A 21,531-nucleotide genomic window follows, 5' to 3' on the forward strand; every position below is an offset into this window, starting at 1 on the left:
AATGAGTGAGTTGTTGGCTTCAGGAGCAAAAATCGAAGAAATGGACAAAGTATCGCACTTGCTTTTGACCTTGCCATCGTCGTATAATGGGGTAATAACTGCTATTGAGACACTAGCTGGGGAAAATCTTACTTTAGCTTTTGTAAAGAACAGATTGCTCGATCACGAGATAAAAATTAAAAACGATAGCAAAGATACAAGTAAGAAAGTTATGAAAGCAACTGTGAATAATAAAAATAATTATAAAAATAAATCGTTTAAAAATACCAATACATTTAAAAATTATAATACTTTATCACACCGCTCAATAAGTTCCCGGCCTAAAAATGAAAAAAAAAATTTTTTGAAAATTTTGTTTTATTCATCAATATAGTTTCCATCTACGGCTATACACTCAGTCCAGCGCTTCTCCAACCTTTCTATGCCATATTTGTAGAAAGATGAACTTTTACCCTCAAAATAGGTCTCAGTATCGACAATCAATCGATGCGTTGTTGCTTTTGGTCCGGTGTTAGCAATCGCGGCACCCACTTCGAGCAGAGCTTTCTCATGTCCAAATGTTCATGTAATATCGTAAACACACTGCCTTCCGATATCTTTGAGGCATCAGCTATCTCCTTTAATTTCAATTTGCGATCGGCCAACACCATTTTTCGGATTTTTGCCACATTTTTTTTGGGCGACCACTGCGTTCAGCGTCTTTGGTGTCCACACGACCACGTTTAAATTCATTGTACCAATCTTTAATGGTTGATTTTCCCGGAGAAGAATCTGGGTAATGTTTATCAAGCCAAGCTTTTGCTTTTACTGTATTTTTTCCTATCAATCAGGACACGAAACTCCTTTTTTTCCATATTGTAGAAAAACCCAAAGGTTGTATTACTTAAAAATTTGTAACTTAAAAGCACGTGGTCACAGAATTGTATAATTTTTACACAAAGCTTATGATAATCGACACTTTCGATAAAAAATATCTATATTTGCTTACTACTGCTCCTTATATATCGGGCCGCGAACTAATTGAGCGATGCGATAATTCGCAAGCCATTCAATGCAAAAGGAAAGTTTAACATTAGGTGTCATCACTGTGGCAAAGAAGGGCACATGAAAAAGGATTGTTATGCGTATAAAAGAATAATAAACGATAAAAATAAAGAAAATAACAAACAAGCACAAACAGCAACAACCCAACCCGGCTTAGCGTTTATGTTAAATCGTTTAAATAAAAACATGTCCAAAACCGGCGGTGAAAAAGTGAAATTTATACTGGACTCTGGTGCTACAGACCATCTCGTTAATGACGAGAAACTCTTTGCTGATTCCATCGACTTGGCGTTGCCAATAAAAATAGTTGTCGCATGGCAAATTTATTTTTGCAACGAAGGGCAGCATTATTAGACTGCACAACGGAAATCAAATCACGCTTGAGGATGTGCTTTATTGCCAGGAGTTTGCAGAAAACTTAATTTCTGTCAAGCGACTGCAGGAGGCTGGTATGACTGTTATCTTTGGCAGTCACGACGTAAAGATACGCAAGAATAGTTTTGTTGTTGCTGAGAATTCAGGTACGTTCAATACACCAATTCTTGAATTTAAGGCCTATACATTAAATGTGAAAACTAATGAATATCGTTTATGGCATGAGAGATTAGGTCATATTAATCAAGGAAAATTGCTAGAAATTAAAAGAAATAATTTATTTAGTGACAATAATCTTTTAGATAATGTTTATCCAGTTGATGAGATATGTGAAGCATGGTAAACAAACCAGGTTGCGTTTTGAAAAACATAAAAATAAAGAATACATAAATAGACCCTTATTTGTAATCCACTCTGAGTATGGTATGTGGTGCTAAATTATATAAAAGCTACTGGGGTGAAGCTCTTCTGACAGCAACCTATTTTATTAACAGGATTCCGACTAGGGCACTTGATGATAGTACAAAAACTGCATATGAAGCATGGTACAAAAAACCTGATTTAAAATATTTGAAAATATTTGATTCTACAGTGTATGTTCATATTAAAAACAGGAAAAGAAAATTTGATGAAAAATCATGTAAAACTATTTTAGTTGGTTATAAACCAAATGGTTTAAAACTATGGGACTTAGCTAATGAAAGATTTATTGTCGCAAGAGACGTAATTGTAGACGAAACAAATATGATTAATTCAAGAGCTGTGAAAAGTGGATTGGAATTCCTAAATGAGAGTAAGGAAAGTGATTTAATTGATATCCTGAATGAGAGTAAGGAGTATGATAATGTTAATACCCTGAATGAGAGTAAGGAATGTGATAATAATAATATCCTGAATGAGAGTAAGGAGTGTGAAAATGTTATTATCCCGAATGAGGGTAAGGATAATTATACCGTTTGTATCCTGAATGAGAGTAAGGAATGTGAAAATGTTAATATCCCGAATGAGAGTAAGGATAATGATACCGTTTGTATCCTGAATGAGAGTAAGGAGTGTGGTAATGTTAATATCCCGAATGAGAGTAAGGATAATGATAGGATACTAATTGTTATCGAATCGAATAGACGCACTTTTGTGAAGCTCCGCTTTCACACCGAAAATACCTTAAACACGGCTTTAAAAAAACTAAAAACTGCTTACAACAGCAGCATAAATAAGAGTACAACACATAAAAGTTCGTTTTGCCCGGAATAAATCGGTTCTAAGCTACAAAAATCGCTTCCTAATAAATCCACAATTTTAAGTGCAACAACAAATCATGAAAGAAACAGTGCATAACATAACACAAGAGCACAGAGACAAAACACTCAACACATCAAAACACTCAATCGAAAAACTCTCGTCACCAACACAACACCAACTCAACGAAGAATAAAAACAAAACAAAATATGGTTTTGCCAGAGGGAAAACGCTTGAAAGAATCCTCTGGCTCTAAGCGCGGGCGCCCCTCTGACGCTGCCTATGACACTACCTCACCAATGTTTATCGCGGCAATGAATAGCCGATTTGATGAACAAGCCCAGATGATCAAGTCCACCATCCGTGAGGTCGAGGAGAGGATGCTTGAGGTGCTGCAGGAACGGCTCTTGGGCGTCACCACGGAGATGAAGCAGATGGCCGATCGCATGTTGCAGCTGGAGCAGGAGGTTGAGGAGCTGCGCTCCCTAAAATCCCAAATTGGCACGGTGCAAGGTAAGCTTGACGAACAGCGTGCCGAAAGCGAGGCGTGCGCAGTGCGTATGCATGGCGTTCCTTTTGTTGACGTAGAGAAACTAAGACCGCTGTTTTACAAGCTCTGCTTCGCGACAAACCTTGTTCCGGCTCCGAGAGTCCGCTACATTTTTAGGGTCCGAAAATCACAAAATTCACTGGTCGACCCGCCAATTCTGATAAAATTGGAAACTACGAGGGAAAAAGTTTCACTTCTTCGGGCACTGGCTGACTTCCGGCGCACAACGAAACAGCAACTGAGCATACACCTGTTGGGCTTTGACTCGCCGGCCGCTCTCTATGTTAATGAGCAGCTCACGAGAGTTCATTTCTCCATATTTAAAGAAACCATGCGTTTGAAGAAGCAGAAATCTCTTGCTGCTGTTTTTACGCGCCTTGGGATTGTGCACGTGAAGTGCAGTGGGAGAGAGGACATTTACGTTATCCAGCAACTTGATGAGCTCTCAGCGATCACGGCTGCTGAGTCTGCTCTCGCCCTCTCTGGATCCAGCGCACTGGTTGCCGAAGTTACCCCTCGTACTGCCCAAAATAGCTTTCGTAAATAACATCTCTTATGCAGCTAATCTCTTTATTTTTGTAGTTTTTAAGAGTAATTTTGGTTTTCTAGTGGTAATCTTTTTTCGTTCAAATCTAGCTTGTGCCTTCTCAATTCATATGTGCGTTTCCCACTTTACCTTACCTTATTATAATGCAGGTCAGTACAAATAATGCAACAGCGAGCAGTCTGCTGAGAATTCTGTGTAAACAAAAAGTTGGTCTGAAGATTGTCCACATAAATGCTCAAAGCTTGGTCAGAAAAATGGATGAGTTTAGGGAACTTTTTGTAGGATCAAATGTTGATATAATTTGTGTTTCAGAAACATGGTTTGTAAGTGGCTACAGTGACGTCCCTTTTGAATGTGATGGCTACGTGTTGCATAGGTCAGACAGATTAGAACACGCAGGCGGTGTGGCGAATTTTGTAAGCAACAAATACACTTCGAAGCTTATTAAATCAAACCCGATCGAAGGTAGAGTTGAATATTTGTTTCTGGAAGTCGTAGATCCTAGTTCCAAATCAAAAATGTTAATCTGTTGTATTTATAGACCCCATCGAATGACCGAATATACTGATCTCTTAGAGTCCGTATCAGACATATCTGTGGCGTATGAACCCGTAATCCTGGCTGGAGATCTTAATAGCAATAGGATCAGAAAACAAAGTGTACAAAATGACTTTAACTCTCTTAGCCTAAGCTTGGTAAACTGCCAACTACCTACGCATTTCACAAGTACCTGTATTACCTTTGTTAGTGAACCGTTAAAAAATTCTTTTCTATGACCAGCTGTGTGTGCCAGCGTTCTCTAAACATGACTTGATATTTATGACATATGATTTTATTTCTGACAATTCAACACGATTTTTTAACTGTAGGGACTATAAATCAATCAATCTCAACAAACTACTAACTGAATTTGACAATTATGACTTTACAAATATTTATGACTTGACTTCGCCACAGGATCAACTTCTATTATTTAATTCCAACATTCGACGGTTATTTGAACACTGTGTTCCGTTAAGAACAAAAACACAAAAACCTGCCGCACAGCCATGGTTTAATTTGGAAATTTGGTATAAAACTGAAAGCCTGCACATCATTTTTAAACAACTGAGAAACTTAGTCACAAACTCGATCTCTTCCTCCAAACGAAGATTTTATAATGCTAAATTTGCCAATGCAGAGACTCCTGGTCAAGTTTGGAAGGATTTGAGAAGCCTAGGCATAGGAAAACAAAATGCTAAGGCTAAATCGGACCTTGATGTAGACGCCCTTAATAAGAAATTTTCAGAGGTTCCTTCCGTCATTCCTACACATAATTTGTACCTGAACTCAACAACATCCTGTGATATTATTTTTAACTTTATGTGTGTACGGCCATGTGAAGTCCTTGAATGTATACTTAAAGTAAAATCAAATGCAGAAGGTCTAGATATATTAGTCCCAAATTTATAAAAATGTTGCTCCCAAAACTTATTTGTTCTATTACCCATATTATTAATACATTTTTTACCACGTCAATGTTTCCTGATTGCTAGAAAATTGCTAAAATTTTGCCCGTCTTGAAATCAAAAAAATGAATTTGGACCAATTCCCATCTTGCCTTTCCTTGCAAAGTCTTTTAAGCAATTAGTTGCCCTGCAGATGCAAAATCACCTGGAGAACAATAATCTTCTTAGTTGTAAGCAATCAGGTTTTAAAAAGCACAGAAGTTGTACAACTGCCATTTTAAAGATATCCGACGACATTCGCCAAAAAAAATCGATGACAGCAAAGTAACCCTCCTAACACTTCTTAACTTTAAACTTTAAACCACGAAATACTCTGCACAAAGATTCGCACACTGTACAATTTCTCTTCAAGTGCAATAAGCCTCATCCGAACATATCTCACAAACAGGGTGCAGGCCGTCGTCTCCGGGTCGCAAAAATCTTCATTTCTGCCTCTCACACAAGGAGTCCCACAAGGCTCAGTTTTAGGTCCACTGCTTTTCTCGTTTTATGTAAATCTCCCTAAATGTATTTCTGTTTGTTATGTGCACCTATATGCAGATGATGTCCAGTTATGTTAGCCGTCCCCTAGGTCGAATTAGTGAGTGTATTAGAATTAGCAACAATGAAATAAATGATTGGGCTGAAACGAACGGGTTAAGACTCAATCCATCCAAATCAAAGTGCATTCTAATTCATAAAAAATCAATTGACTTTAGCTGTCTTCCAAAGATTGAGGTAAAAAATGTTGAAATAGAATTTGTTAAACGAGCCACAAATCTGGGAATAAAATTTAATTCCACCTTAACGTGGAATGACCATGTGAACAAAGCCACAGGAAAAGCATATGGCATGCTCAGGCAGCTGTCCTTATTCAGAAACCTTATTCCACAGAATATCAGGATGCTTGTAGCGAAAACCTGCATAATTCCAACGTTGTTTTACGGAATTGAAGTATTTGGTTCCTGTGACGCCATAAGCATGAGAATACTAAAAGTTGCCTTCAACTCAATTGCGCGATATGTTTTAATTTAAACCGCAGGGAGCACATAACATGTTATTCAAATAAAGTTTTTGATTAGCCTTGAGTCATGGATTAAGTTAAAAACCCTATTATTTCTGCGTAAACTCCTGACTAAAAAAGAGCCGCAGTACTTAATTGAACATGTGCAACTGACTTCGTCTGCCAGAACAAACAACATTGTCTGCAAAAGATTAAAATTGGCGATGACCTCCCAAACAATATTAAAACTATACGAAATGAAACGCACTTTAAAAACGTACTTATAAACTATTTAAAGGGCACAAGCTAATTATTATTCTTATTTTAATCTTAATTTTTAATGTCAATCTCATTTTGTTTTAAATTCAATTCATTTCTTTATGTTACTCATGTCACCATAACTTGTTGAAATGTTAAATTGTTATTGTAACGTAATGTAATGTAATTGTACTTCCAGTATTTAAGTTTGAATGTAACAATCATAAAGTGACCAATGAATCTGAAAAGACTTAGTCTTATATAGTCGGGATACTAAAACAAATAAAATTAAATACCGTTTGTAACCTGAATGAGAGTAAGGAGAAAGATAATATGAAAATCCTGAATGAGAGTAAGGAAAATGATAAAATAAATTTCCAGAATGAGAGTAAGGAAAATGATAAAATAAATTTCCAGAATGACAGTATGGAGAAATGATTTGACTCAAAACAGCTCAGTGAAAATATTGAACGTATTTCTAGAAGAAGTGATGGGCTAAAGAACAGGCAACAAATATCATACAAGGAAGATGAAATAGATTACAATAACTATATTTTAAATGCTCATACAATCTTTAGTGTTGTTCCAAGTTCCTTTGAAGAAATACAAAGTAGGAGTGACAAATCTTTATGGGAGTCTGCTATTAAAACCGAATGGGATGCCCATAAATTTAATAATACCTGGTTAATTGTTAAGCGGCCTGAAAATATAAATATTGTTGATAGAAAATGGGTTTTTACTTTAAAGTCCGACGAATTTGGAAATCCAATAAGACATAAAGCTAGATTAGTGGCGCGTGGATTCACGCAGAAGTATCTTGTAGATTATGAAGAAACATTTACTCCTGTGGCTAGAATAGCCAGTTTACGCTTCTTATTATCTATTTCAATTCAATATGATTTCAAAATACATCACATGGATGTAAAAAGTGCTTTTCTAAATGGGAAATTAAAAGAAGAAATCTATAAGAAATTTATAAATCAAGGTGTATTGTGTAGTACAAATAGTGTATGTAAATTGAATAAAGCAATTTATGGTCTCAAACAAGCAGCAAGATGTTGGTTTGAGGTATTTGAGCAAGCACTAAAGGAGTGTGGGTTCGTAAACTCACCGGTAGATCGATGTGTTTATGTCCTTGATAAGGGTGACGTAAGAAAGAACATATACTTACTTCTTTATGTAGATGATTTAGTTATTTGCACAGCAGATATAGAAAAAATGAAATCATATCATATTTAATGAACAAGTTAGAATGACGGACTAGTAAGAAATTCGACATGTTATTGGAATAAGAATAGAAATCAAAGATGGAAAAATATTTTTAAGTCAAGCTGCTTACATTAAAAAGATTTTAAATAAGTTCAAAATGAGTGATTGTAAAACAGTCAGTACTCCACTAGCAAGCAAGCTTAATTATGAATTATTAAATTCTGATTAATGGTATGATGCGCTTTGTAGGAATTTAGTCGGATGTCTTATGTATGTAATGTTATGTACACGTCCAGACTTAGCCACCGCCGTTAATATTTTAATTCGATATATGAATAAAAATAATGCAGAATTATGGTTATGTTTAAAAAGGATTCTTAGATATATAAAAGGGAATATAGATATAAAATTGGAATTTAAAAGGAATACAAGTTTTGAAAATATATTTGTCGGGTATGCAGACTGGGGAGGCAATGAAATTGATAGGTATAGTACAACCGGGTTTCTATTCAAAATGTTTAACCAAAATCGTATCTGTTGGAATACGAAAAGGCAAAACTCCGTAGCTGCTTCGTCGACTGAAGCTGAATACATGGCCTTGTTCGAAGCTGTAAGAGAAGCCTTGTGGTTGAAGTCTTTATTAGAAAGTGTTCATATAAATTTTGAAAGACCTATAAAAATATATGAAGACAATCAGGGATGTGTTAGTATAGCTAATAATCCCTCCTGCCATAAAAAATCCAAACATATTGATATTAGGTATCATTTTGCTAGAGAGCAAGTTGAAAATAACAATATTTGTATTGAGTATATTTCCACAGAAAACCATCTTGCAGACATCTTTACCAAGCCGTTGCCAGCAGCAAGATATTCAATAAACTGTGTAGCAAGATTGGACTACAAGAAGACAAGAAAAATTTAAAATTAAAAATGTTATAATATGAATTATGTTAAGTAATGATCTGATCGGGTTTTACTGGGTTTTCCCGAATCCTTGCAGCGAATGCTGGATCATTTTTATACTCCCCAGAAATGAACACACAGCACATTAGGATATACTTATTGTTATTATAACTAATGAAATTTTTTTCTTTAATGTTATTTTTGAGGGGGCGTGTTGAACATATATTCAAAAATAACATTTAGTATTAAGTTATAGATCTGGTATCTCTAAACGGTATTTTTGACTTTGTAATAGTCTGGTCTCATTTTCAATATCCTCTCTCTCTTTTTCTGCGGTGTTGCTCGGAAGTGGTTGTGTTTGAAAAGAATAAAATAATAAATCAACAAACCTTTTGTCAAAAAAGTATCGGGACTGGGTTAATTAAAAAGCCTGTGCTGAACCGATTTTTTTTTGTTATGTTGGTAACACTGTACTGCATTACGAAGAAGTGAAGTTTGTGCGCGATCTGTCTAGCAGTTTGTTTACAGTCGCAGGTTTCGTCAGTCTATGTTCTAGTTGCTTGCCGAATTTCATAATGAACGAATATATTGAACAAAGTACGCGCCGTCGCATCGAGCTACGATTGTCAACGAATACAAGGTAAAAAACTCCATAAATACCATCGAACAACCTCCGTATTCGCCAGATTTAGCCCCGTGCGACTTCTTTTTGTTTCCTCGACTCAAGTTGCCGCTCCGTGGAACCCGTTTTAGCACCATTGAAGACATCAAACAAAATTCGGTACGGGAGTTGAAGGCTATCCCGGAAAACGCCTATACAAAATGTTTTGAAGACTGGCAGAATCGCTGGTATATTGCCTCTAATGGGGACTACTTTGAAGGCGACAAAATAAATTTAAATTATTAAATGGAAAATATGTGTTTTATTAGTCCAGTCCAGGTACTTTTTTGACAGAAGGTATATCCTATCAATCCTTTGCCTTTTGTTAGTTTTTATTCAAGTTTTCAATAAAGAAATATACTATATTAATATTTGCCTAGTTGTCGTCAGTCTCTAAGAGAGAAGATTCCATAAATAAAATACGGTATGAGCCAAAAAAAAAAGAAAACTGCACTAGTGTTTATCAACTACACCAGAAGAAGTGAAACATCCCCAAACTAAGTATCATTCACCAACTTATACGGTTTTTAGTGCACTTCTGGACCAATTTTTGTGCGGTGATCATCGTACATACGGTTTAGTATTGCTCCGAAACAAGTTCAAGTTGAGTTTAACTAAATTCAGACCTTCAATTCAGTGATCCTTTCCAAACTAAATAACTTTATTTTAATATTTTGGTTGACACTAATGCACCATGGCCCAAAGTCCAGATTTTGGCATAAACTCTAAAAATAAACCAAAAATTCTGAAAATTTTCACCAAATTTTTTAAGACTAACGTAGAATTTCGAAAAATTGTATTGTCAATTTGACCACGCTTTCCTGCCACCCCCATACAATCCACTTATCAAAACAAAGTGTAATTTTCCTTTTCTTATGACTATTAATATTTTTAATCGGGTTCTGCTTAGTCTTTTAACTTTTCATTTTTTAACTTCTAAAACTTTTCATTTCATAAAATAAGGACTATTTTTGCAAAGGTTCGACAATATTTAAAAAAATGGTAAAGTTCAAAAGTCTTAGTGGGACTTCTTTCTTCCAGTTTTCGAAATGATTTAGAACACATTGGACAACACACTCTAACAGCTGACAAAGTTTCAAAAATTTGTGCATATACCTATATAATTATAGGGAATCAAAAAAAAAAAAAATTCATTAAATTTTTTAACAAAAAAATAAAAATCATCTATGCCAACAATTTTGGCTTTTGGACCATAGTGCAATTGTTGTTTGAACCAATCTTCACATTGAAATTTGATTATTTTACGCGCCTTATTGTCTGCGCCGACACATTTACTCAATATTTGCGAAGCCATCAATATATATAATATATATGTAAAGTTCACTATCTGTCTATCATTGGAGTTTTTTTGGGCATTTGGCGCGGAGAAGTTAATTTTTTTTTGCAATGACCACTATATCATATAGCTCCCATTAGAACAATTGAAATATTGAACAAGAGAGAATGCTGTAGTAAGCTTTCCGACTATTAGATTCCAATAACTACGCTCACCAACTTCAAACTAAATATTCCTCCTATAAAACAATTGAAAACAACACTAGAAGCTAAGAGCGTGCAGCACACCTACCCCCGCTAACAGTTCTTTCGTTCTATATCCCTACTGCAGCGATTACCGGCAGAGCAGCGGAAGAGGGGCGGCAGCGAACTTCATATTTATTCAGCTGAACATCATCATAGCTTCAAAATTTTTAAATATACTCAAAAATTGTATACATAAATCGACTAGCTCTAGTTTCGTCTGCACGTCAACGCAGTCTCATAAGCTATCTTTGGGTACAGCGGCTGATCGGCGAAAACTTCTCTTAGGCTCAGATCAGAAGCTTTGTGACTTTTGGCGATTGCCATACACTCTTAGTTCTTCAGCTAAGATGCAGTTTTTTTTTTTCGTTAAAGCTTCAGTAGTGTGTGAAAGTTAAATGCATTGCCTATTTGAAAGCGATCTGTTTTCCGATACATAGACTCGAATGTAAAATGTACGCAATTTATATGCATTTGCAACAAAAATTTAGCATTTAATTTTTGCAATAACTGCAAGCCTATAAACACCCTTTCTTGTTTTTCTTTAAATTAAAGATTTTTCTTAAATGTTTCTTAAGATTGATGTAAAATTAGTTTAATATTTTTTTATTTTTGTTTAACAGCTCAAAAAGGTGTCGCTGTAAATGTCATTTGATGGATAGTGCTATGTGACTTAATTATTCTTGCAGGCTTTTAAGGAAACAGTTTAAAATATTATTTTCTTAATATGACTGAAAAATTTTGGTGGCGTTGTATTATTCTGATATTTAATGTTAATAAATAAAATATTAAGAATCCGGATTCTTAAAGTTTAAAGTTGCCTACATTAATTATTTAAGTTAAATATTTATTTTTTTAAAAATTACATGATTTCGGTCGAATGAGTGGCTGAAATGGTATCGATTAAAAAGGCGTATGGTGTGAAAAAATGATTTTTTAAATTCAGCAATATGGACAATTTTTAACCAATCCAAAAATTCATAGGACATTGTAGGCAGGACCTATTCAACATGATTGAGTGTTAATTTAAAACCGATCCACAATGGTCGGTCTTGTATGGGAGCCGCGGCCATAAATACTTTTAGAGGGGCTATCGCTTTGAAACTTTAATCAAAAATCTAGAAAAATTTTATAAATATATAAAATGGCCATAAATTGGCCAGATCGTACCACTATATCCTATAGTTTTCATAGGAATAATCGGGAAAAAAAATTGAAAAAAAATTATAGCCTTTTTGATTTTTACATTTTTTGTTTAGCTCTTTAAGATTTAGTAATAGTTTAATATTCCCGAGTTTCGATTTTAAAATTATTGAAATCGGACAACTATATCATATAGCTTTCATTGATACGACACAGAACAGAACACAATCGTGAAAATTAGCACTCCTAAGGAAATAATACGCTATTATTTTAAAGAAAAAAATATAAACACAAAACATAACACAAAAATAACAACAAACGACAATACAAACCAACAAACGGAAACAAACTACAACAAACAGCAGAAGCACGTCTTTTTTTAAAAATTGAGGTTAGGTTACCTTTACGTATAATTGCAAGCCGTTCGTATTTATTTACACAAAACACATCACATACTACATTTACTTTTGGTTGTAAAATGGAAGATAATACCTTTATTATAATATTAAGCAGTCTTCGACTATCTCTCGTCGCTATCGGACGTCTCTTATCACCAAACAGCGGTTCCCGAACGGCCACTGTTCTTATTGAAACCACGTTGTTCTTATCTTTCACACTTTTTCATCGCGTATTTTGCAATAGTCTTCAAACCACCGTTTATAAATAACAATTAACGTATAAAGTCAAGAAGCACATTATGGATCCAGGTCCTCCAAAACTGGGCGACAATCGGTTTGCACTGCTTGCCATCAGCCCACCATCTAAAAAAAGAAGACAACCCCAGAAACTAGACATTGCATTCCCCGAACTTCCACCTACCTCAGTTGACAATCCAAGATATATCACAATCGCCTCCATCAATACCGAAAAGACAATTTCTTAATTTCTCATGCTAGTAAAATCTCAAACCGATGCTGAAAAGTTTCTAAACACTACCGAGCTAACCGGTATATGCAGAGTACAGTGTAAGCTCCACGAGGCCCTCAATTTTGTGAAAGGGACAGTTTATGCCCCGTACCTCTGTGACATTCACGAGAAAGAAATCGTCGATATACTTTAATCACAAAAAGCTACGGAAATTTAAAAATTTATGAAATCATAACATAACATTACTAATAACATTCGAACTCTATAACCTCCCAACTAAAATCGAAATTTCCTGACACTCGGTAAAACTTCGCGAGTACATACCAAACCAAAACAAGCAGCCAAGCAACAAACTCAAATCATAAAAAATCAACTTCACACAATAATAATAATTTAAACACCCATTACTCTGACGATACTATGAGTAATTCCTAGTTTCGTCAATCCCAAACCACCTTAAGCACCAAAACAAATAACATCCATTAGCTCTTCCCACTTATGCCCATTACACTAGTACAATGGAACATGAATGGTTACTTTAACAATTACCACGAACTACAACTTTTGATAAACGATACCAACCCTGATGTTATTTGCCGTCAGGAAACCCATATTAATGTCAACTTATCGAATATTGCCTATCCCAAGAAACTTACTGGATATTTCTATAATATTAGCTCTAATACCTATGCCAAACAAGGTGTTAGCATACTTGTACGTAAATGTATTCCCCACAAGCCCATACCAATCAACAGCAATACCTGCTCTTTATGTATTGAAATCCTAGCCCATCCCAATATCTGTATTTTTAATACATATAGAGTTTACCTCCTTCTCAATTATTAGTAGCCAACGAAATTCTAAAAATAGTAGATCTTACTACCATAACAATCCTATATGTGGGAGATTTCAATGCTTGGAGACCATTGTGGGGGTCACCCTCGCAAAACTCTAGAGGTCTCCAAATAGAAGAAGTCATATACCCATCATTCCACTCACAACTCTTTCACGGCTATTGATCTAACGTTAGCCTACGCATCGCTGTTCCCTTTTTGTATGTGGTCTGTAAAAGACTCTCTATACGGAAGCGATCATTATACTGTAAAGCCACATATTCAGTTTTAAACTAATCCCAAAAACTTACCACCATCTCCAAAATATAAAATAGATAAAGCCAATCTGTATCGCAGCAATTGCAAAGTTCACTCTAATTTCCCTGCAACAAACGACTTAAACCTGTTTGTCGCCAAAATAATAAAAGGAATCAAAGCCTCAGCTAATGTAGCAATCCCACAAACCAAACCCTCTCTACATCCGCGAAATGTTTCTTGGTGGAGCAAAACTCTGCAAGATTTAAGGCAACACAAGCAATCCCTCTAGCACACCTAAAAACAAACTCAGAGCACCGCTGCCCTGATTTCGTACAGAAAATCTAATGCTCTATTCAAATATAATTCCATAAAAGCAAAACGGGAATCCTTTGAAAGATTCACATCTAATACCAAGAAAACTTGGTCAGATCTAAATCGTTTAATAGGAATTTTTCCCAAATAACCTCAGAACAATTTAATATAACAACGAAGATCTCCAACACTGTGCGGATATAAGCGATGCCTTTGCGAACTTTTGGTCGGACTACTTTAAGGACAACAACGTCCCACACCAATACAAGACTCGTAACGAAGAAATTCATTCTCAGGAATACACACCCACCGAACTGTCAACCGACTCCACAGACCTTGACTCCAATTTCACTCTTAGTGAACTCGAATATGCCCTTCAGTATACGAAAGGAAAAACACCCGTTATAGACTGAATTTCATATATAACAATACTCTATCCAATTTCTATACTCTCCACAATGGCATCCCACAAGGATCGCCACTCTCTGTGGTATTGTTCATAATCGCCTTAAGACAAGCAAATTGAATTGTCAATTTATGCAGAAGATGCCATAATTTTTAGCAAATGTCAGAATACCACTACACTAAATAATAAGTTTAAAGAAATCCTTGAAGAAATCCAAATATGGGAAAACAACTCCGGTGCGACTCTTGCTGTAAATAAATGTAAGCTATTTCATAAAACAGCGCTGTACATACCCACCATTATCGTACAATAACGTAGACATAGAACGAGTTCCTTTACTTAAAATTCTTGGCCTGACAATTGATGAACGACTCATATTTAAACGACACTGTAACGAACTTAGGATCAATCTTATCAATAGACTAAACATTATTAAATTCTTAACTTCTAATCGAACCCTTCATCCATCGGAAAACACTTATACAAGCAACTAGAGCTTTGTTGCTGTCCAAAATTGGGTGGTGCGCATCATCGAACTTAAAAAAGTTCTTACCTTCTTATCATTCTGCTGTCAGACGTAGCATTGGCACATTTCCAACGACCCCAATTAAATGCATCCTAGCCGGATATTAAAACCAGAGTCGCGCAAACTACCTTCAAATTAATACCAAAACTCATGTGCTCAACCAACTGTATTTTGATGAAGGTCTTTGAAGTAGCCTCGAAGCATCGAATACAATTTAAAGTCCAATCCACGATACGAAGATGTATAACCTTTATCAAGAGACACAACATAGAAATGCCTTATCGCTGGAAAAAAGTCATTCCATCCCCCCCCTAGGAAATTACGCTCCACCGACACAGACACTACACTTCGAGATTTTCAAAAATCAAGGACACCAATCACAACGTTTAACCAGCTATTTGAAAAAGTTACCCACAAATAGGAAATGGCTTTACACTTATGGTTCAAAGTCCGACGCCACCACCACCTTCTCAGTGGTAGACAAAGAAGGCTTAATTGTTTCATGGGGTCAGCTACCTCACCACTTCTCCGTTTTACTGCAGAAGCAGTAACTATTATTAAGGCAATTAACGTTGCTCTCGAACTTAAGGGAAGATATATCATCTGCAGTGATAGTCTGTCCACGATGCAAGGAGTCCAAAACTCTTGCAATAGCAACAACCTGTTATCAGAAATTCGTCACCTCTGCATCAAAAACAAAAGCAAAATTAAGCGTTTATGGGTCCCGTCTCATGTAGGACTAGATGGGAACGACTTAGCTGACAAAGTTGCATAGCTAGCTGGACGAGCTTCGTGCCACACAATCATTCCTGGAGTACAACAGGACATCTGGAAAAACATCAAAAACATATTGCTGGACATCGAACTGGAAGACTGGTATAAGCAGTTTAATCCTGGCAAAAAAGGACATCAAGTTTCCTACTTTGATCAACAGAAGGGAATGCGCCATTTTCACTTGGTTAAAAACTGGACACACAAATCTCACGCACAAACATATCCTCAATAGTGAAAGGCGGCTGAACTGACCTAACTGCGGAGCTGAACTATCAGTCCAACATCTACTAGATACTTGTGGTCACTACCAAAACATCAGAATAAACCTATTCGGTCTTACCCCGCCCTCAAAACTATTATCTGACCTTACAGCTTCTAACTGCAATCTAATATTATCTTTCTTACGCATATGTAAAATTATACATCAGATTTAAATATTATATCTCAAATACAAATAAAGAGTTTTATCAATTGTCGAGTCGATGGCCACAGTAGCTAGTTACTCCTTTCCCTAAATTAGTTATTATATTTTAAATGTAATTTATGTATGATAGCTAATACTGAATAAAAAAATATATGTATATAATATTAAGCACTTTCATTGCACTTAAACTTGTTTTACTAAGCTTATAACATTTTAACATTTTGCTTACGCTGAAATACCCAATGAATATTTTGCTCTCTCTTTCGATGCTATTCTGAGAGAGGACATATAGAGCAAAACAAAAAGATGAATAAGTTCAAATAGCTAGACCAATTATAAATAAGAATTGGTACATTTAAAATCAAAATTTTGACTTCGATTTTTTTATTTATGGCCTATGGAACCGCACACTGTGCGACCACGACTTATGTCGTTTCGAGATAAACGCAGTTTCACGTGCAGTGGTGTATGCCTGCGAGCGGACGCTTTATAAAACGCTGCCATTCAACAACAATTTTAGATACGACCTGGCCGCTTTCACAGGATGTTTTTAAAATTGTAATATGTCGAAAAAAAAGTTACACTGGTATAGTCCCTAAAGGATTTTTTATATGAAGTTGCTAAGCGTTTATAAGTATAATAATTAAGCATGTAAAAAAATGCAAAGTAATGGTCAGATCTAAATAATATTTTTCATACATCTTTTTTACAAATACTTGCGGCTGAGCGAAATGTAATGTACAAAACTTTAGACGCGTTTTTCTCACTACTCACTGTCGGTGCGTAACGTAACCCAAAATATAATGATCCGATCTAAACGAAATTTTGCACACACATTTTATACAAAAATACCTACGGTTGAGCAAAAGTTTTTATTTAAAATTAGTTTTTTTACATGCAATTTCTGGCGCCCCTCTGCCGCGTGTCTGCCTCTGCTCAGCCACTGATCGGCCGCACCAGATTAGAGAGAGAAAAAGAGAAACCGAAAGAACTGTTAGCGGGGGGTGGGGTGCTGCACACTCTTAGCTTTAAGTGTTGGCTATGCAGTTCGATAGATGGCGCCTCCTAGACTCCGATTGTTTTGTGGGGAAATATTTAGTTTGAAAATTGTAAGCTGAGTAACAGGTTGCTAATAGTTAGGGAACTTGACTATAGCCTTCTATCTTTTTTTTATGTAAAATGGTAAAACCGCGCTAAGAATTGAAAATCGCATATTTTTCATTTCAATTTCCTTCATCCCCACAGTAAACTATATATAATAAATAAATCAATATTTTTTTTAAATATCACTGTGAATCCACCCTTTACGCATGGCAAGACGCCACTTTTTTAAAGAGACTCCGCCCGACCGCCGCAACGGGATAAAAAAAATTTTGAAAAAAAAATAATATTGGCATTTAACGTGACAAAACTTGAATATTTATTTTTTATTTTTTAGCCCCGGAAACCATCCTGCCCCCTTAAAGAAGATGAAGAGAGTTAACATCGGAGACTCGGTCCCTAGCAGTCTTAGTGTTGTTCCAGATACGCTGTGTGGCCGCAGTAGCAGTAGCCATCGTAATTTTTGCATTGTGATTATTAATTTACAGTGTAGTGTATTTTTCGATTTTTTGCACTAGTCATGAAAATAGGTAATGTGTGCTAGCAATTACAAGATATCGGCAAATTAAAAAAAAGCCTTTTCCCTTTTTGAATTGAATAAAATTTCAGCTATGCGTGTCTGCCACAAAAACAGTTCGTGAATACAAAATACAAAATTATAGATACCGAAGAACCAGAACATTAACCAGAACAAAACACCCTGCTCTGCAGGTTCCGCCGATGGAATTTACTTTATGAACTTAAATCAATGAAATTTATCAAATAAATTAACTTTTATTGCAAACTTCATAGTGAACGTAATTTAAAAATTACAAAGTTGAAAAGTAGTGAATAACTACTAAACAAATACTATTAAATAAAATTATATAAATTCATATATGTAACATTATTCAATACATCTAAGTAAAATATGCAATCCCTATGCTTATATTTAAATAGCTCGAAGTGGCAGAGTTGTAATCTAATCGAGACCTGGCCAGACTAGCCGGCGGCTATATAAGTAGAGCCTTCAGTTACCTCCGGACTTCTGACATGGAGTAGCGGCAGGTCAAACTAACGTTGCACGAGTCTCCTTAGTCCCACTAAACCAAGTGGAGTGGGCCTAGTGACCGACCAGAACACCTCGTCCTTATCGAAATCGACTCGTACAGAGTAAACAAGAAAGGAAGCAAGCTTCGGCAAGCCGAAGTTCATCTACCCTTGCAGCTATTGCAAAAATTATATATTATTGAAAACATTAATATGATTGACTTGCGTATATGTTTAAAACATTGAAGCTATGATGGTTTGCAGCTCAATTATTTGATAGTTCCTATGGCAGCTATATTATATCGTTTTCCGATTTTAATAAAATTAAAAGCGTAATTTTGAACTGTCAAATTAATAATTGTCTTATTTTTATAATTAAAGAATAAAAAAAAATTACAAAATAACAAATTAAATTTTTTTTTTATTGTTTTCATAAGAGCTACATGCTATAGTCCGGCTCGTTCCGACATATACTACCTGCAATAAAAAGACAACTTTTGGGAAAGTTTCATGCAGATGGCTTTAAAACTGAGAGACTAATTTGTGTAGAAACGGACGGACAGACGGACGGACTTGGCTAGATCGACTTTCCTAGTGATGCTGATCAAGAATATATATACTTTATAGGGTCGGAAACGTCTCCTTCACTGCGTTGCAAACTACTGACTGAAATTATAATACTCTCTGCAAGGGTATGAAAAAAAAGCAACGACACGTCATAGTGGCCAGGTTTGGGGAGCCGCGTTGTTCTCGTGTAAAAGTACCAATTGGCCGACTTTGAGATTAGGTTGTGGTGGACTGGTTCATTTGGCACGTTGCTGAAGAGTATGTAGATAGTCTCGACGAAATAGGTTCTAAAATGGCTGCTTAAGAAAGTTAAAGCGCTGGTAGCGTTGGTAGTTGATGCTCGTCTCCTCCGTGTTCCGTCTCCGTGTCCTTCAGAAGCTGAGGTCAGTTATGATCCAATAATGATGTGTGACGGGGACACCGCTTCTCCATCATTGCGATCGGTTGACGCTAGAGTGATTGGCCGCGAATCTCCGTGAGTGTTGTTCGTAGCACTTCAAACGTTAAATTGGCTTCGACCGTGTATTTCAACAGGTCTCCGAAGTGGTGCGCACGGGGTGGGATGAAACAAAATTCGACATCTTTAGATGCGCTGTACAGATGTTGGCTTTCTGCATTCAGGATTGCTTGTTTTAATTCCCACGAAGTTTATCCCATTGTCACAGTACACACGCTTTGGCAGACCTCGGCGGGATACGATATGTTTTGTATGGCGCACGACTGCGGAATTGATACGTCGTCATGAAAGGAACACAGAAGTCTACGCCTGTGATGAGAAAAGGATTCACTCCCTTAAAAGTAAGAGCAGCACCTTGGCTCCTGTGTGTGGAATTGTTTTGTACAAAAATTTTATCTAAAGTTGGGCGAATCAATGCAGTCGCGGTAAAAAAGCAGGCAACTTGGCATCGTACGGGATATTTCCATTGGCTTATCGCAACTCGAATAATGTTTTTAGAGAGCTCGTATGACTCAAGTTGTATTTCGTCTAAGGATGGGTCTAGATCCTGCAATCTGTTCTAAACATGCTATTATTTCTGTATAAGAGAGTTTATTATAATATAATGATTGCTGTATGTGTTCAATTACCCGTAAAAACAGAACGTTTATTTCTCGTGATGATTTATGGATATATGTTAGCTGGAACTCTATTAAAAAGGCGAAATATAAATGCTTTAGTTCGAATTGCTTGATAATAGGAGGATTAATTTTTAAGCAATTGATCTATGAGGCCGGGCTTCCTGACTTTCTCCTTGGTGATCGATGGCTGAGTAGTGTCTAGCTGACAATACTTTTCGTGTATGGTAAAAGATATTGCCTTTTTTGAATTTCAGGAATCGATTGAAGTGTCGTGGTGTGGCCAAAGTGTATAGTCCTCCTTCAAGAATTGAGTAAGGGGCCGCAACCCAGATAGTTTTTTGTAGGTTACTAATTCTGCAATCTTTCGACACCATTTCAGCTGGGTTCTGTGCGGAGGGCAAGTGTCTCCACTCAAATCCGTCTGGGGCTTGCTTAAGTTCCGATTTCCTACGAAACAGTTCAACTGAGAGGAATGCCTTTTCAACCATTGTAGTACTATTTTGGAATCGGTTCGCAGCAGTTTTTCAGCAATACGACTGCACATAGGAATTTTAAAACAAGTAATTTAGGAAGCGTTTGTACTTTAATTGGCACTACGCGAGATTTCGCTATTAGCAGATTGACTTCGATTCCTTGGGTCGTCGTCACTTGTATGTATATGCAGCATCCGCGAGCGCGTTCCGATGCGTCTGAGAAGCCATGTCCTTCGCTATCATTACTGAGTGATGTGTGCACGAAACGTGTAATTCTTTATATCTCCTTTATGTGTTTCCCACCTTAACCGGAAATTGCCTCTAAGGGCTCGTCCCAGTCAAATTTTAAAAGAGTAAGATTTTAAAGGAAAATTTAGCACCGGACAACAATCAGCCTTAAGGGATCGAAAATCTTTGCGATGGTCGATAAAACTGTTTTCCAAATCTGCACTACGTTGACGAACTCCTCGTGCTGAAACCTGAAAGTGTCCTGAATAGGCTTATACGATAATCCAAGCGCCTTAACTTTTTCTGGCTAGTCGAATTGAATCCTAATTTCTGATTACACTAACTCTGCCAAGCTTGTTGAGTTGTAATGGAATTTTGTAAACAAGAGACCCGCTCTATTTTGCATTTCTGTCAGCTGCCCCCTTTTGATTTGCAATTGACAAAGGTCGTCAGCACCGACAAGTACGTCATCCACCTATTGATCGGATTTAAGTACGCTGGCTCCGAACGGGAACTCACTCTCAAACGTGTCACTCGCCATATACACCTAGCTGCGAATAGCCAGGAACGTTTGCTATCAGTTGTGATTATCTTGTGCTTTGCTCAAGTTTTGATTTATTTCTGAAAGTACTGGTGTTTTTCTTTTAATCAAGCCTAGGGATTGTCTTATCCCTGTGCATTGTTATTGTATTTCATT

General features: G+C 36.3%; 2 protein-coding genes across 5 annotated transcripts in view; one reads left to right on the forward strand and one right to left on the reverse strand.

Annotated features, from left to right (window-relative positions):
* Positions 1-21,531, reverse strand: part of LOC108145645 (double-strand-break repair protein rad21-like protein 1) — a 185,593-nt gene that overhangs the window by 129,965 nt on the left and 34,097 nt on the right. The window lies entirely within an intron of this gene.
* On the forward strand, positions 1,967-18,658 carry LOC108148395. 2 transcript variants are annotated; one of them, XM_041710106.1, is made up of 2 exons: positions 1,967-3,172; positions 3,274-3,774. In XM_041710106.1, the coding sequence occupies exons 1-2, from the start codon at positions 2,869-2,871 to the stop codon at positions 3,324-3,326; spliced, it is 357 nt and encodes a 118-aa protein (XP_041566040.1). In that variant the 5' UTR covers positions 1,967-2,868; the 3' UTR covers positions 3,327-3,774. The 2 variants fall into 2 exon arrangements, with proteins under 2 accessions (XP_041566040.1, XP_017130950.1); XM_017275461.2 differs by lacking the exon at positions 3,274-3,774 and adding an exon at positions 17,798-18,658 and having other exon boundaries at positions 1,976-3,172.

The sequence above is a fragment of the Drosophila elegans genome, unplaced genomic scaffold, assembly GCF_018152505.1.
Source record: "Drosophila elegans isolate 14027-0461.03 unplaced genomic scaffold, ASM1815250v1 contig_767, whole genome shotgun sequence".
Lineage (NCBI taxonomy): Eukaryota > Metazoa > Arthropoda > Insecta > Diptera > Drosophilidae > Drosophila > Drosophila elegans.

Bases quoted from the DNA above. Each gene is read 5' to 3' on its own strand.
- LOC108148395 (XM_041710106.1), top strand. From the start codon at position 2,869: ATGGTTTTGCCAGAGGGAAAACGCTTGAAAGAATCCTCTGGCTCTAAG. The intron at 3,173-3,273 runs GTAAGCTTGACG...CTGTTTTACAAG, and splicing joins CCAAATTGGCACGGTGCAAG to CTCTGCTTCGCGACAAACCT.